Genomic DNA, 16,105 nt, shown 5'->3' with positions numbered 1-16,105 from the left:
GAACACCTGAGATTCCGACCCGAGAATAAGACGTCTACCTTCTGGGCTGGGACCCTCCAAGACAAGTTCTTCCCCAGGATGTTCGGTGTCTCACCGAGCGACGAGCGCTACGACTGGGACGCCCCTTCGGCTAGTGTTCCGATCCCTGGTGAGTTGGTTACCCACACCGGTTGTGTTTGGTGCATCGAGAGCGTGCACGGGTAACTGATAGTCAGATAGCTGGGTTCCTCACTTTGATGACGCAGACCTCTCTCGTCGAGCCCAAGCGAAGTGACAAGATCCCCAGCAGCGCGCTCGAGTGGACGCTCCACCGCATCGCCTATGAGGTCAACCTCGTCCACGGCATCAACGCCTGCCTGACGTACGTGCAGTCCAGAACCGCCCTGACCTACGACTTGAGATGGCCTCGTGCCAGACTCTCAGGCGTGCCGGACTTCACGGTGATATCCCGCCTCCGTAAACGTCGCCCTCGGGTGCGCTTCGTGATCCTGGAGAGGGACAGACCGATGAGTTCGGCGCCGGACACGGAGCTTTTAGCTTACTTGTGTATGTGCTTCCTAGTCCTTCTATACCAGACTTCCTTCGAGCCTGGGGCATTATACTTATCGCTGCATATCATATCATTAGTCATGGTCCACAGAACCAGGCAAGACGCGTGCGAGACGAACCCCGTCGTCTACGGCCTGGCCACCGACGGGGATACAATGGCCTTTTATCGATTCGAATATCTGGGGAAGGCAAGCATTTGCGCTGGGGGGTTTTGGGCATGGAGAGAGACTTTGCTAATAGTTCTTCTCTAGTACCATTTCACTATCAAACCCTACAAGGGTACAGGGTTCGGCCATGATATCGTCACGATTCTCTGGAAGATCTTCATAGAAGCCCGACACGTGGAGCGACACCCATGGGGCTTGGGGTCGGATGGAGACTCTAGTGGAACGGAAGGCGGTTCCGACGAGCATGTTCGGATGAAGGAGTAGAAGTGGGGTGGAACGTGGGTGAATTATGTTTTGCTTTAAGAACCTTCCGACTTGCTTTGCAATAGCTTGATGTTGAACTAGAGGATATGCTCGAAGAAGGTCAAGTTCTAGTGAAGTTGAGATGATTGAATTTGTAACAGCGCAATTCATTTTTCATCAATGATGTTTACCGAATGTCTATTGTTGTGTCAACTGAACCCAGTGATGATGAGACGAAGATACGAAATGCATTCTTATCTCCGGAATATCGTGTGTGCCATATACTGTATTAGAGCATTGTGAGGATTGTTGACTTGAATGCGTGGTTCTTATCTCCGACGAAGCTGCCCAATCTCCGACGGAGCTGCCCAATCTCCGACCCTTAAAACCGATCCCCAACTCAGTCAATCCAACAACCAGGAAGAGACCTTTAACCCATTCCCTCAACATAGCTAATGCACATCTCACAAGCGAACCAGCCAAGCATCTCTATCCTCATACACGATGCCCGCGAACCGAAGCGTCAAAAAGGCCCTCTCGCTGATCGAGGCCGACGCCACCAAAGTGCTTGGCCTGAATGTCGGCCAACACAGGGATGTCCAACCGGGCCAGTACATCCCCCGAGCGGGTCAGGAATCCACGCAATGCGGGGCAATCTGGAACCAAGACTGACAAGCCTGATGCTGTGTGACAGAGGCACAGTCTCCGCCGGAACTCTCCTTCGGCAACCTCTCGCCAAGCACGACCTACATGGTCATCGGCCTCGACATCGACGCCCCCTTCCCTTCCTTCGGCGTCCTCGGCCCCATCCTGCACTGGATCCAGCCGGGTTTGCAGCCCACTGCATCAGAAACTGATTCGAGTGTCCACGTATTGAAAGTTACGGCCCCGTTCGTGGCGAACTACATCGGTCCCGCCCCGCCCCCCGGCAGCTCGCCGCACCGGTATATCTTCTTCCTGTACGAGCAGCCGGCGGATTTTGTGGGGGAGAGGTATGCTCCACCGGGTGGGCAGAAGCTGGGCAATATGCATCGCATGCGCTATGATCTTGATGCCGCGGAGGTGGAGTTTAAGCTGGGGAAGTTGGTGGCGGTGAATTATTTTACTAGCAATTAGGGCTTTGGTGGGTAGGTGGATTGGTGATGCGGAGTACAGCTGTTCACCCAGCACGATTGTTGGCATATGACGGTCTTTGCTATAGTATAGATCGGGTTTGTGTCTTATGGGTAACACTACAGCCAGGTTGGTAATCTCTATTAGGCAGCTATTGGACTCTAGCAATAGAGTTCGGACTTTCTCCATGTGCTTCGATCATCTTGTACCAAAAGTTGCTATCAAGATCTGCTGAAAGTGAGTAGGCTGGGCGCCTCATGACCAATTAACTTATGACCAACAAGGCGTGACTCAAGCAGACAAGGAAGAATGCTAGCTGTACTCCGTACTGCTCAGCAATATCCGATCCTCTTAAATTTACTTTGTGTAATTTGGGGGGGATGCGGTGCCAAGCCATTAGACGTTGTCCCAATGCAATAATCGCCAGTGATTAATCTGCTTGCCTGACAATCACCCCTCTGTTCGGCACTGTGAGCGAACAGATCTAAGATCAGATTCAATGATCATCTTCATGAGCGGTCCATCCCTTGCATTTCCTGTAGGAACTTGCAATCATAACTCCGTTCATGAATTCCACATTCCGCCCTGGGCTTGACTCCGACAACTACAAGCTACCATACAATTGAGGACTTGCCAGGGTAATCGTGTACAGTGTCAAGCGACAACACTGAAAACGCCGTAGGGTTCGTTATCTGGGATCGTTAATCTATGGCTTGCCACTCGACTCCAATATCCCAGATAGATATTTAGTATAGTTTGCTAGACGAGCGTCTGCTGAAAAGGCGTGTTCGGAACGATGATACCATCCACGCTGCTAGTTTCGCAAATTCGGTCCTGTAGCTCTTATACTTGCATCTGGAGAAGATTGGTATCCTCGTTCTTGGCGCGTACAGCTAGCTGACTGCTTTTGGTTCTATGGATATCCACAGTACCGAACCTTCCGGCGGCAGATGTCGCATGGTGAATGCTGGCTGTCATCATTTGTCTTGTGCGCGGTAACCGTGTCGGTCCCTTTGGGCTACAGTAAGATGATGATCCGACCTATCTTTGGAGCCAGTGTCCTACCCTTTTTTTTGGCGACAAGCTTTGCATGCGGAGCAGGCCCCGTCACTGAGTACAGAACATTGGCTTATATGATAATCTGGGGCTTTGATGCACTGCGTTCACGTCTAGACTCGCATACCTTTCTTCTCTGCGATGCATGTTTATTTTGAGACTATGGCAATAGGTACGCAACTCGTCTATATGAGACGACTTACACTCCATCTAGTCGTTGATCTGAATGCTTAATACGTCTCATGACTGTCAACATTAAGTCAAGTCTGTCGTCGGTCTGTTAATCGTCATCAGTAAACACGCCCTCTGAAGACGAATCCGAATCATTCCTAGGCTTCTCTTCGTCATGCACAGGCCCCACCTGCAGCTCCGGCTTAACCCATTCTGAATTCGCCGCCTGTATCTCAGAGAATAGCAATGCAAAGTACTCCTCAACGCTGCGCGCCCGGTCGCGAGGGATCGATCTCGTCAGCCGAAGGTCCAGACGACGTATGGTCACCATCCACAGCATCATCTTGATTCGTTCCAAAAACTCCCTGGAGAACGCCACCCTCCCACCATAGCCCGGAGAAATAATCACAATGATCTCGGCAAGCAATTCGAGGTCCTCAGCACGATCCATCGGTAGGAGGCGGATCATCGCCTTTTCGATCGTGAGAATACTCGGATAGGCAGCAAGAACGCCCCCGCCGCCATTGACGCCCCGAAAGGCCCGCCGGTAGTGGCGCGACGCCAGGGCGTTCGCCTCCCAGTTGACCAGCATCAGCGGCGGCATGAACGCGGTGGCCGCATAGATCCTCGGACGGCCCGGGGCCACCGTCTTACACCATCCCCGCGGCCGTTGAGGCGGCGTATAACCCGTGCAGGTGATAGAGACTCCGGTGGGGTTGTCGGCCATGGCCATGGCCCAGATCTGACATCGCAACTCGGCCGGCAGGCGTGGAAACGGATGAAAGGTCGCCCGTCCTGCTTCGACTGCGCGGGCGGCGACGTCGTCGTCCATCTCCCTTCTCTTCGCTTCGTACTCCTCGACGCTCTTGCAGCTCCCCCACAGCGCCATGTCGGCTGCGCGGGCTTTTTCGGCCCCCGTTCGCGGCGCAATGTCCGGATTCCCTATGGAGAGACAGGGCGCTGGGCGAGTGGGGCGCAGCGTTCCATCTTCTCTACTGCGGGAATAGTATCGCTGTGGGTGGACGGTGTGGACTTTCCATTGCTCGTCGGTATAGGTGTAGGGGCTTGGTTGGGCGGCGGGGGCTTTTGGATCTGATTGCGGTGCTGTTGACATCGAGATGTTCTGGTTACGTGCGGTAAGAGGGTGGAGTTTGGGGGGGGTGGGGGGGGCGTGAAGGTGTATTTATGTGCTGCTTGGTAATAGAATTAGGGCTTACGGGAGGTATTGGTTTAGGTGTCAGTGAGTCAGTCTCGCATGCACGGGGCGTCATCAGGAAGGTTAGAGGGCCAATCGAGGTGCTCGGCGTAAGACATACTTAGTACAAATCGAGTTTAACATGAAACTAGCCGGGCACTAACATGTGCTAAGTTAATGCTGATGCATAGGGAGGGCACTTACTTTCATATGCAGCTCGAACACCCCCGAAAAAAAGAGTGGGATTATGGTGGTATTGTGATTATTCATGGGTAATTCGTAAAGACAAAATAGACCTACATCCTTCCCCGACAAAGTCTCATTTTGGTGTGGACCCAGCCAGGACTTATCTCGTGAAGACGAACGCTATGACTATATTATATAAGCAACATAAATGGGGCATGATTCTATACCGACCTGCGGATAATGAAAGTAGCGCAGCCAATCTTCGAGGCTACCGGTCGGTCCTTTGGAAGTGCTGAAGCCCTGAATCCCTCAAACAACCAGCCAGTTGTGTCTCCCTAGCAAATCAGGAATATGACGATGCATCCTTGTTGGTTTCAGCCACTGCAGACAAGACTCGGTATAATTATGCACATTGCTTTTCCCAGCTAATTTGTTTTCAACAATCCCCTGCCACCTTTAGAATATGTACAGAGATAGGACGAAAATCGCCTAAACCACAGATTCCAGCTCGCCGCAGCTACGAGATAATGCCGAACACGGTGTTCGATGTTTAGGGATACCATACTGCTTCGATATCTCATCTCGTAGTGTTCTATGATATCACAATAAGACATACCCGCCACATATGCCAATTCCGTGCTCCCTCCCTTGGACCACAACCCCCGGGCTCGAAAGCCAGGAGACCCAACCTGATGACAAGGATAACAGTGCAGACCGTAAGGCTTGAACAACAGAAAGTTAGAAGATCTATGCTAAAGCAAACCTAACAAGTATCCACCATGATCTTGTCAAGATCCATCGAATCACCACCCGTGAAGCAATCGGGGGACCATCCCACGTAAACAATCGGATGACCAAAGCAACTCTCGCCGAACTGACAGAAGTTGACACCGCAGACAGAGACCCCACTAGTAACTGTCCCGCTCTGCCAAATATAGCTCTGTTGGAAGACCTGGGGGCCGCCGCCGGTGTTGAAGACCAGGGTCTCCTCGTGCGGGGTGCCGGTGCAGTTTGAGTGGGACCACATCTTCACGGTGACGTAGTGGGATGCGGCGTGGGCGCCGGTGGTTACCAGAAGACTGGTGGCGATGATGGTTTTGATGAGCATGGTGTGTGTCTTAGCGATGGGTGTCGTGTTGTCTTGGTGGACGGAGAGAGGGATCTGTGAGATGGTCAGAAAGGATAGTGCAATTCCGATAGAAGAGGCAATGAAAGCCAGTCAGACTGACTGAGACGAGGCTAACACTTACTGCAATTAATGCTTGGGGAATGTTTTGCTTCTTGGATGTTTTCTTCTTCCATGCGCCAGTCCATGGACAGACGAGGTTACATATATATTTTCATCGGTCTCCTTTGAATGTAAGCCCCAGGGATATCCCTCTACTAGATCTCTTCCACATGACCAGCTCCAATCCACCGCCCCTGATTGTCTGTACCGTCAGCATTGGCAGTATACCAAGAACCTCGTATCTAACCCGGTAGGAGACTTGGCATAGTAGACGAGTTGAATGGGGGCCAGACCACCACTCGCCCGAAATGGCAATCGCCAGGGTCTTAGGTACCTACGCATACTCCTTACTCTGAAGGCTGATCCCTACCTTCTAGTCATGACACACTGACTGATATATAAATCATGTAATAGCATCTTGATCGCGGCCTGGGGCCTTGCAGCCTGGAGGCGACCCCGCTCACCGCCCGCCCGCCGGTGGCTGTCACTTCCGCTGCGATCGCCTCGCTTGATCGTTCTTCATCCTTTCACGCATCCTTTGACACACTAGATGTCCATCGACTGCATCTACTGGCCCCCATTGTCATCACAGGAGATACGAGAATATCAAACCATACCAGCAAGGATCTTTGGACAAGAGCTGAGGCACACGAACGGATAAATTTCGAATCCACGGGCTGCGACTATCCTCCCAGCCTCCACTGAGTCAACTAGCCGCAGGGGTTGAGCATGGATTTGCCTCAGGCTTTGCTCTGCTTTGGTTTGATCTCTCTAACTACCCTCTACTCCCGCGGCCGAGTTCACATTTCATGCTTGCATGGCGAATGATTCGGATTGTTGAAATATGTATTAACACAAACGTAACGCTAGCCATCCAGCAGTACCGGTACACGAGCACTAAAGCAGACCTCAAACAGAAGAGCTAATCTGACGAAAGTGCTCTGACAACCTCCTCAACATCCTTTCCAAGCACCTCCAGAATTCCCTCGGCTTCGCGAGACGACATCATATCCAAAGTATAGTCGATCTTCCACAGCAGCGCATCTTCCTGCTCGCTATACGCCACCTCCAGCATTAGATTGCGACGACACGGCAAGTCGTTCCAGTCCAAGGTGTCAACAGACGTTTTCTCCTCGGTTAACAGCGCAGTCATGGGTCCTTCAGAAGGGCCGATGCGACACGGGGTCAGAATACTATCCCTGGCATCGCCACCGGCATCGCGCCTCAACTTGCCCCAGAGGATATTGACAAGCAAGTTGAATTGGAGATCGTTACCGGACGATTTCATCATCTGGAGCAGGTCTCGGAGGTCTGTCTGGTCGTGCAGAGCACGTTCATTCAGGCTTTGCTGGATGTCGCTGATGCTGGCCGATACGGGCCCGGAGAGGGCGTTCTGAACGACAAAAGGTAACATGTTGACCGTCGGACCCGCCAGTCGATGGATATCGGGAAATTCGTTGGACCGTCCCGCTGAGAAGAGTCCGAACGTTGGGTGGTCGACTGTTGTGATGCGCGCTAGGCCGCGGCCAACGGCTAGCAAAATGACGGAAGGCATCGAGATGCCTTTCTGGTGACAGAGGCTCTCTACCTTGCTCAGCTTTTGCAGGCACGAAAGCTCGGAAGACTTGATATCTCGGAAGTCCTGCTGGTTGTAGGCGTTTGACCCTAGAATCGTGGGCTGCCCCATGCTAAGCCTTCGTCGCCAGGACGAATCGGGCTTGCGCTGGGCTTGACGGGCAAACGAGGAGAAGTCAGCCGGAGCTGATAGAGATTTGCCCAGACAGAGGGCTTCCAGATCTCCCAACAGGATAGGGATTGTCCAAGCGTCATACAAGGCATGATGGAAGGTTAGTAGGAGGATGTCAGAGTCTGGCGAGTCTATAAGACACAGCCTGGCTGGTGGTATGAACATGGTCGACGAGGAAGCTGCATTCCTGTCGATAGAATGACGAACGGAACCCTGAGATGCCTCATTGCACAGTCGCCTCTCCGTGCGAACTCTGTCGGCCCGAGGACTTTTAGACACGACCTGCACAACCTCAGCGGAAGACACGGCGGCAAAAGAGGTGCGGAGAATGCTATGTCTCTCCTGAAGCGCGTGCCAAGCATCCTGTATCCGCCTCTCATCAATCCGAACACTGCTGCGGAACGCGAATGTGAACTCCCAAAGTCGTCTGCCACTTTGAAGCCAGCGAGATATGTAGAAAAGCTGACCGCTGAGACAAGGTAGAATAGCCTCTACGTCCCCTTCGGCCAGAGACAATATAGCCAATGCTTTTTCTCTTGACTCGCGAGTTATCATGGTACGATGAACAGCTTCGAGTCCCGTATCCGGTAAGGTGATCAGATGCTTCGCAGCAAGTCTCGCAATGCCTCGGACTGTCTTTCCCTGTAGAATATCACTCGCAGAGAGTCTCAATCGAGCCTTCCGGCATCTGGCACTGATGTCAATTGCTAAAATCGAGTCCACTCCGAGTGTGAATACGCTGCTATCGTTACGAATCTGCTCAACAGGGGTCCCCGTCACTGTCGCAAGAATCTCCTTGATGACCGTAGCCTGGTGCGCCGCTTCCGGAGAATCGTCGGATTCTTCATCGATAACCTGCTGGCAGGGAGTAGCAAGGGGCAAGGCACTAAGCCCAGTTGGAAAGCTCAGCACGGGCGCATCGGGGCAGTTGACAATCTCGACCAGCCCTTGAGCAAGCGTCTCGAGCCAGACTTTGAGCTCACCCTTTCCCCCGAAAACATCGCGACAAGACACCCGAATAAACAGAGATTCCGGAGCTTGCTCGAATTCGACATTGAGTTTGTAGTGAGGAGGGACCAGCTCGCGGTCCGACACGTACGGCTGGAATATCGAGGTGCGGTCCGGACTCTCCGACTTGTTGAATGTGAAGAGCGCGTCGAACAGTAACGGACTGGGGCTCTGGCTCGTTAAACGCCAGCCTTTCTGGACCTGACCTAACGATACGTGCTGATGCTGTAGAGTATCCGCACAGAAGTGTTGAATAGCCCGCAGGGCCGAGCGAGTGCTCTGCAGAATGGAGTCCAGTGTCAGACGAAAAGGCACCGTGTTGATAAGAGGGCCCATGATTGACCCAGTGGTGCCATCATCCAGCCCACGTCCAGAAACAACATGGCCGAATACCACATCGCGCTGCCCTAACAGGACTGCCAGTGACCTTCCGTAAGCAAGCAGGGCGACGGTTTGCAGAGTGACTTCGAGGGAGCTGCATCGATGTAGCAATTCCGCCGCCGGAATATGCACCTTGACCTCTGCCCATTGCGGTTGGGATTCTGTGGAAGAGTCTATTGGAGCTGGAATACCAGAATATCGATACCCTGCCACAACAGTGATCCAGAATCGCGTGGATTGTTCCTGAAGGTTCGCGACCCTATGAGCAGCCGGCGCGAATGGCTGGACTATCACATCTTGTCCGCGGTAGATCCCCTCCAAGGAGTCAAACGTGAGTGGAAGAGAGAGCCCGTCATACAGACAGTGATGCATAGTGACGACCATTAGCCGCTGAGCGTTGTGTTGGAGAATGTGAACTTTCCATGGTGAAGCTTGGAAGCTGTCTATTTCGGGATAACCCCCTTCTTCCGAAATTCGACGAATGGCGTTTGCCAACGATTCTTCTTCGATATCATAGAACCACCGTATCGATGGGCGCTTATGAACTGCAGCTAAGAAGCCACCACCTGCCTCATGACGATGGAATGTAGTCCGCAGAATATCAGCCTGCTCTGCAAGCTGCTTCCACGCACTCTCCAGATGACCAAGGTTGACGGAGTCGTCTAGAGTGACGATGTGGTGGTGCACATAATCCTTCCCGTTAGTGCTCAAACACTGTGCTATCATGGCCGTCTGCAGTGGCGTGCAGCGGTATGTCTCGACGATTGAGTCGTCTCCATGTAACAGATTGATCTCCGCATTTGAGACGAGTTTAGTCTGTTCACTCTGGCGTACGGAAGGTAAAATAGAAGTGTTCTCCAGATGATTGTACAGTGACCTGACGGACGGAAATCTCAAGATATCGCTTGAAGACACTTTCATCTGATGTTTTTGGAAGCAACGGGCGAGCCGGATAGAGATCACCGAGTCGATCCCTAGCGCAAAGAATGAGGAATTCTTGGCAATCTGGTTTTCAGGTAGCCCGGTGATCTGAGAGACGATCTGTCTGATCTTCGTCTCACCTTCTGTCCATTGAATTTCGTCCCATGCAGTTGTCTGTGTCTGTTCATGTCCCTGAACTAGAGCAGGCTCATCTACGACTGCGTCTCCTGCAGCCACCAGGCTCTGCAACAGGATGACCATTGTGCTGAGAAGGGAAGTAGATTGCTGGGACAAAGAAGGATCACTGGTGGTTCTCAGCCGCAGAGTGATAGTGTCTGTCTTTGTGTCTGCTCTAACCTCTAGTGCCAGTGGATAGTCTACCTCCATGACACTATCCATTTCCTGCAGCAAGACATCGACCGATGAAGTCCTTACGGCAAGATAAGAGAACATCGTGTTGAATAAAGGGCCTGGGGCGTGGCAATATCGCTGAATAGCACGTAGCGACGTGTGTTGGTGAGGCAAGGAGTCTAGACTGGCTCTGGTATGCTCTTTGATCAGATTGACCAGACTCGACGCGCCAGATGACAGGCGGAACCGAGCAGGGACCGTGGTCACAAGGGGAACCAGCATGGTTTCAACTGAGTCTACTGGTATCGCTCTACCATTCATGACCCGGCCAAAGATAAGATCACCTTGGCCCAGAAGCTTCGCCAAGGAAATAGCCCATATAGTTTCTATCAACAGCGGGGCAGTTGTCGATATGCGAGAGGCAAGATTAGAGAGCTCAGATAGCTTGACAGGTAATGCCTCTGTCGTGATACTGTATGTCGTATCGCTCGGGTCATCAACGATGACAACTCCAGGATAGCAGTCTGAGAGATATTGAGACCAGTACTGCTCGGCTTCTTTCTCCGCTGGCCTGACCAAGTATCGATATAAGGGAGTAAGATTAATCGCATCGCTGGATGATTGCCCGGAATAGTGCTGATATAGCCTGTCGAGAAGTATTCCCATACTGGCCCCGTCAAAGATCGAATGATGGATGGACAGCATCAGCCACCCGGAATCATGGTTTTCCGTTGAGCACGCAGCAGTCATGTGCATAGGAGGATGTCTCTCGATGTCACAAACAATCTTGGATGCAATATGTGGCTGGCATTTCTTGAAGTGCTGCCGAGCGGCTTGCTCATCCGCCACCTCAATCTCATCCCAAGCTACCTTCGCTACTCGAGGCTTCAAGACCACTTGCACCACCCGGTCATCCATGATGTGGAAACAGGTCCGAAAGATCTCATTCTCCTGTATTATGTCTTCAAATGCCAGTCTCAGTGCTTTTAATGACGCGGTAGGCCGCAGCCGAAATAGTGTATGGTTGACGTAGAGTGGAGTATCACTGTCAACCGAACTGCAGACAAGGCTTTCCTGGAGAGGTAGGCACGGTCTGATAATAGCGATTGAGGAGTTTGGAATGAGCTTCGGAGAGGCGCGAACGGCACGATCAAGGGTCACCAACTGCTGCGTAGATTCGAGGAGCTGCCGCCCTGCCTGCGCGTTTCGGCCTGCCTTGTCGCCGTGCCTGGGAAATAGTGCCAAGTGCTCTACAGTCGCACTGCGCATGACGTCGGATGCGGAGCAGACAAAGCCAGCTTCCCGCATCCGAGCTGCTAAATCTAAGGAACTAAGGCTATCCAGCCCCAGTTGGAAGATGCTAGTTGTTCTTGTAACGGCATCACTGTCAGCCGACGTCACGGAGCAAACAAGATCGACAATCTCCTGCTCCCCAACTGTCAACGGTGCATCTTCTGATTCCGGGTTTGGTTCTCGCTCTGTGACCGAAGGAGTCTCAGCTCCATGCAGTAAATCGGATGCAGGGATACCCTCGTATAGAGCTACTAGGCGGCGATTGTCTGCTTTGCCCGATATCTGAATGGGTATGAAAGTGACAGGGAGCAAGACACTCGGAACCATGTAAGCTGGGAGCTGCTGACGGCAGCGCTCTAAGACCTGGGGGACCCATTTCTGATACTCCTCCCGCGCAAACACTGGCTGTGCTGTGGCATTTTCAGGACGATCGCTGGCAGGACTTATGAAGGTGACCAACTGAGGCCGCTTCGTGATCGGTGAAGGTGTCACTATCGAAGTGACGTTGACTGGGCGCTCAGCACATCGACGCACTGCGATAGATACTTCTTCCAGCTCCAAACGCTGACCGCGGACCTTTGCTTGACTGTCTCGTCGACCGAGATATTCGACACAATCGTTCGCCATCAAACGAACAATGTCACCGGTGCGGTACATATGTTGCCCGTGAAAGTAGGTGAATCCTTTTGCATCCGGTCTACCGTGATATCCCTTAGCGACAAGATCTCCGGTGACGCAGAGCTCTCCTGCCTGGCCTCTTTTCACATAATCATTGGTCTCCGGCTCGAGAACATGGAGGGTGATGTTCCCTACAGCTGAGCCAATGTTTCGGACCGTCGAGGAAACAGTCACCGTGTGGCTTGTCAGCCCGATCGTAACCTCAGTTGGTCCGTATGCGTTGACCAGAGCAATCGATGGCTTTCCGACAAAGCGTTCGATAATCGTCTCTGAGATTTTCTCACCCCCAACCCCGAGATATCGGAGATCGGGCAACTGCTCAGCACTGAGACCCGTGTGCTCGAGGAGGGAAGGCACAAATCCCGCGTGAGAAATGCGGCATTGAGTGAGGACCAGGCGGAGGTTATCGAGCAGCATGGTGCGTGGGGCAGTCACCAGACGAAGCCCATGACGCCAGGCCAGAACCATCTCACAGATATGAACATCAAAGGCTCGACTGGCATGCGCCAAGTAACTGCCCGCGCCTCCTAGCTTCAAGGTGTCTGGCACATCCCGACAGATATATTCGGACTGCGCTTCTGTGAAGGCAGACAGATTGCCACGGGTGACCAGAACGCCCTTCGGCAGCCCCGTGGACCCGGACGTGTAGAGAAGATAACAGTTGCCAGACGGGTCTGCCTCAATCACTGTTACTTCGTCGATGCTAGAAAGCTCCTCACGAAGCTCAGGACTGTTGACATCAATGACCTCGCATCCATCCGGAGGTATCACGTCTCCTAACACCTCATGATCCGAGAACAAAGCCGTAGCACCACTATCACTAAGCAGAAGGACTCGCCGCGCTTCGGGCAGGTCTTCTGCAATGGGAATGTAGCAGTTCCCACTCTTCCAGATCGCTAAGACTATTGCGTACGCGATGAAGGAGCGACCAAGACAGACGCCAATCATCGAATTGCTCCAGCCCCGGCGGACGAGCCACGTTGCAATCTGGTCGGAAGTTTGTGCCAGCTCACCATAAGTCCACATTTGAGACCGAATTCCGTCTTCACCGACTAACTCTATGACTTCAACGGCTGGCCAGGCTGAATTCAACTTCGCCCAGTGGTCTACCCAATGAAATGGAGATAGACTGGGTGCTTGCTTCAGTTGCTCGCTGACCACAGGTGCGTGTATGGAGAGAAGGTGTCTAGGAAAGGTCCGAGTGAGGTCGTGGATCTGCTCCGTTGGATTGCCGATCATTGCTGTGGTCAAAGCATCAATCTGCTGTAGCACGAGGTCTACATGATAAGTGTCCATCAAGTCACCTCGAACTGAGAGCCTGCATGACAGATTGTCTTTCCCAGAGCATTGGACGCTCAATGAGACTGGGGAGCTATCGATGGTAGACTGCGCAGAGTGTATTTCTCCTGGCTCGGCATGAGTATTCCCCGTGTAATGTGCATTGAACGGGGCCCGTTGCGGAGGACATTGCAGGATCTCTCGCATCAACCCGAGTGGCACTTCTTTCAGTGCAACTGCACTTGACATGAAGCCATCAATTTGACGTAACAAGTCTCTCGCCGTCATTTGAGGATCGATGACAATCGGAACAGGTACAGTAGGATCCGAAGTCAGGACAGCCGAATCAGCGGTGGATGAGGTGACGTCTCCGAGAATCACTCTATCCAGCTCAAGGTATTCGGAGAGGATCGTCGCAAATGCGCCTTGGAAAATTGTGTCAATTGACTTCAGGCCGTACTGAGCCGCGAAATCCTCAAAATTCTTCCTGGACGCCTCCAGAGTGAGGGTTCGTGAGACGGTTGGTGGATAGTCCGGCTCCAGAACCATGCGCACGCAAGAGAGTGTTGGGAATTGTCTTTCGCAGACTCCGACAAAACCCTCGAGATGCTTTTGCCAAAACTGAGAAGGATCGTGTTGCTTGTCATTGCACGGCAGCAATGACTCCAACTGTTGCACCAATGCCTGCAGACCTTTGCCCTGGACCGACCGTGATTTATATACCAACCTGGCTTCGGAGGATGCGACATCGACGCATAAAGTTATTTGGATCTAGAGGACGCAAGGAAATGGTCAGCACTCGCACTGCGTGGGACAGTCATGGCTATACTCTAACTCATACATTAATCTCTGACCTCACTGGCATCTTTCCGCCATGGACGAGACACAGCCCGAACTCGACCCTCTTCATAAGCACGTTGGCGTCTAAGACCGGAACATGAAAGACACCCCATGTGAGCGCCAAACTGTAATCCATGCATTGTGCAAGGACCAGTATGCGTTCAGCCTCGCAGTCTTCTGCTCGTGCACTGACCCAGAAGGCAACCTGTGTCTGGCCGGTTGCATGCATCACCCAGCGCGCATAGCCCTCCACCAGGGCATTGACATCGGCTGAGCTCGTGAGGTCTCTCAGTTGCTTCACATTGTACACACCATTCTCCGTAGTCTGTTCATCCGATGACTTTAAAGGTCGCTCGGGAGCTGGAGTGGTCGGCACAGGAGTGCCTCCCAGCCCGTTAGTTGGACGCAAGAGATGCCCCCAGAGTTTGAGGACTGGTACCATCATGATTTCGAGTCTTTGGGTCTAACGAGCATTGACTGCGTTCTGGTCTGTGGTTGCACACCATATCAGCTCTATCCTGTTCAGCGCGGATAACGAGCGTCTCCCGTCTCTCTATTTATCTGTATCAGTCCAGTGTTCTTTATCTGTTTCGCTGCTACATGAGCTCCCCCTCCCTCCTACTGCCTTCCTTCCGAATTATTCACACACAGGGGAGGAACTACCAACCAGTACAGAACAGCGACCTATCCTAATCCAGCAACCATAAAACCTGCCGACCCCACGCAGTGACGCCTTACAACTGCATATATCTGACACGAATGAGGGTAATTTTCAACCTGGTATTTCCCGCAGCCTGCCAAGATGATCCTGCAAACAGGGGCAGATGAGACATTGCTTCTTGGCGAGACATGCCCCCTCTCTTGGCAGCACGGCCTCTAGCGCTTTCCGCGCTTGCTCGTATCGTCAGTTTCCTGAGGAGATCATTACTCGATCATATGAATATGTTTTCGGTGAGGTCCACGGGTCTACGCTACTATGTTGTACCGATCATGCCGAGACAGTAAGCGGCTGTGGTGGTGGAAGGTGGCCTACTTGTAATCTGCATAAGCAGTGAATACAGCCTATATTGTTTCGACTCGAAGACTGGAGTACACAGAATCACGCAACGACCACCACGACACTGGCATGCAACCCGCAGACAGATCATATCCCGAGCAACCCCGTTGCAAGAAGCCGGTACCGGCGATTATCAGATTGATAAGGAAGGCTTGATTTACGCCGACTGGCTTGTGATCGGTGGGTTATGGTTCGACAGGGCGGGGCCAACGGGTGTGGAAAACTCTGCTTACACGCTAGGGAAAATGCACATGATGGGAGGCCGCTTAGCTAACCTAAAATATCCCCACATCAAAGCTCGACGGGTTGGCCCTCTCCGCTTGTGGCACTGTAGAATGTGTCTTACTGGATCGGGCTACTGGTCAGGTCCTGCGTGATAATCCGCCCGGTATTGACTTTTGGGGGACGGTAAAATAAATTGAGGTTGCATGCCAAGGATCTGATTACCAATTCCTGGCAAAATTGAGTTCAGGGTCTCACTAAAGATGGTTGCGAGTGCATGCCAAGAAGCGAACGGGCCAATGGCGGGCGATATTCAGAACAGGGGTTCAGTTTAGATGCGATTATCAGATTAGATGCTAGTCGGTGCGTGGGTCCCGAGCGGCTGCGCGAGAGCTGATACGTCAATCGTGAGAAACAGGGT

The 16,105-nt window shown here is 52.5% G+C and overlaps 5 protein-coding genes across 5 annotated transcripts; 2 read left to right on the top strand and 3 right to left on the bottom strand.

Annotated features, from left to right (window-relative positions):
* Window positions 1–26: 26 nt before the first annotated feature.
* BO72DRAFT_177151 (uncharacterized protein) lies at window positions 27–1,263 on the top strand. The gene is made up of 3 exons (XM_040939444.1): window positions 27–148; window positions 220–546; window positions 628–1,263. Exons 1-3 carry the CDS (start codon window positions 79–81, stop codon window positions 798–800), a joined length of 570 nt encoding a protein of 189 aa, XP_040805737.1. The 5' UTR covers window positions 27–78; the 3' UTR covers window positions 801–1,263.
* A 124-nt stretch (window positions 1,264–1,387) lies between these two features.
* BO72DRAFT_524153 (YbhB/YbcL family Raf kinase inhibitor-like protein) lies at window positions 1,388–2,360 on the top strand. The gene is made up of 2 exons (XM_040949841.1): window positions 1,388–1,587; window positions 1,654–2,360. The coding sequence occupies exons 1-2, from the start codon at window positions 1,464–1,466 to the stop codon at window positions 2,073–2,075; spliced, it is 546 nt and encodes a 181-aa protein (XP_040805736.1). The 5' UTR covers window positions 1,388–1,463; the 3' UTR covers window positions 2,076–2,360.
* An 840-nt stretch (window positions 2,361–3,200) lies between these two features.
* BO72DRAFT_444251 (2EXR domain-containing protein) lies at window positions 3,201–4,446 on the bottom strand. The gene has a single exon (XM_040943760.1). It carries the CDS (start codon window positions 4,411–4,413, stop codon window positions 3,409–3,411), a length of 1,005 nt encoding a protein of 334 aa, XP_040805735.1. The 5' UTR covers window positions 4,414–4,446; the 3' UTR covers window positions 3,201–3,408.
* A 997-nt stretch (window positions 4,447–5,443) lies between these two features.
* BO72DRAFT_455071 (uncharacterized protein) lies at window positions 5,444–5,788 on the bottom strand (the record flags this gene model as incomplete). The annotated part of the gene is made up of 1 exon (XM_040946217.1): window positions 5,444–5,788. The coding sequence occupies one exon, from the start codon at window positions 5,786–5,788 to the stop codon at window positions 5,444–5,446; it is 345 nt and encodes a 114-aa protein (XP_040805734.1).
* Window positions 5,789–6,447: 659 nt separating this feature from the next.
* BO72DRAFT_513892 (putative nonribosomal peptide synthase) lies at window positions 6,448–14,204 on the bottom strand. The gene is made up of 3 exons (XM_040949493.1): window positions 13,217–14,204; window positions 9,758–13,063; window positions 6,448–9,331 (listed from the first exon to the last, which is right to left on the bottom strand). Exons 1-3 carry the CDS (start codon window positions 14,112–14,114, stop codon window positions 6,831–6,833), a joined length of 6,705 nt encoding a protein of 2,234 aa, XP_040805733.1. The 5' UTR covers window positions 14,115–14,204; the 3' UTR covers window positions 6,448–6,830.
* Between the last annotated feature and the right edge of the window lie 1,901 nt (window positions 14,205–16,105).

The sequence above is a fragment of the Aspergillus fijiensis genome, assembly GCF_003184825.1.
Source record: "Aspergillus fijiensis CBS 313.89 unplaced genomic scaffold BO72scaffold_4, whole genome shotgun sequence".
NCBI classification, from domain to species: Eukaryota; Fungi; Ascomycota; class Eurotiomycetes; order Eurotiales; family Aspergillaceae; genus Aspergillus; species Aspergillus fijiensis.
This window is presented reverse-complemented; position numbering and strand designations above follow the sequence as displayed.

Excerpts from the sequence above, each read along its gene's own strand:
- BO72DRAFT_177151 (XM_040939444.1), top strand. The coding sequence starts at position 79 with ATGTTCGGTGTCTCACCGAGCGACGAGCGCTACGACTGGGACGCCCCT. Across the intron at positions 149-219 it reads GGCTAGTGTTCCGATCCCTG|CTGGGTTCCTCACTTTGATG; the intron begins GTGAGTTGGTTA and ends ATAGTCAGATAG. Across the intron at positions 547-627 it reads GGAGCTTTTAGCTTACTTGT|TCATGGTCCACAGAACCAGG; the intron begins GTATGTGCTTCC and ends TCATATCATTAG.
- BO72DRAFT_524153 (XM_040949841.1), top strand. The coding sequence starts at position 1,464 with ATGCCCGCGAACCGAAGCGTCAAAAAGGCCCTCTCGCTGATCGAGGCC. Across the intron at positions 1,588-1,653 it reads CCAGTACATCCCCCGAGCGG|AGGCACAGTCTCCGCCGGAA; the intron begins GTCAGGAATCCA and ends GCTGTGTGACAG.
- BO72DRAFT_444251 (XM_040943760.1), bottom strand. The coding sequence starts at position 4,413 with ATGTCAACAGCACCGCAATCAGATCCAAAAGCCCCCGCCGCCCAACCA.
- BO72DRAFT_513892 (XM_040949493.1), bottom strand. The coding sequence starts at position 14,114 with ATGGTTCTGGAGCCGGACTATCCACCAACCGTCTCACGAACCCTCACT. Across the intron at positions 13,064-13,216 it reads GATGATTGGCGTCTGTCTTG|GAGACGTGATACCTCCGGAT; the intron begins GTCGCTCCTTCA and ends ATGAGGTGTTAG. Across the intron at positions 9,332-9,757 it reads GACGGCCATGATAGCACAGT|TCCAGCCATTCGCGCCGGCT; the intron begins GTTTGAGCACTA and ends AAGATGTGATAG.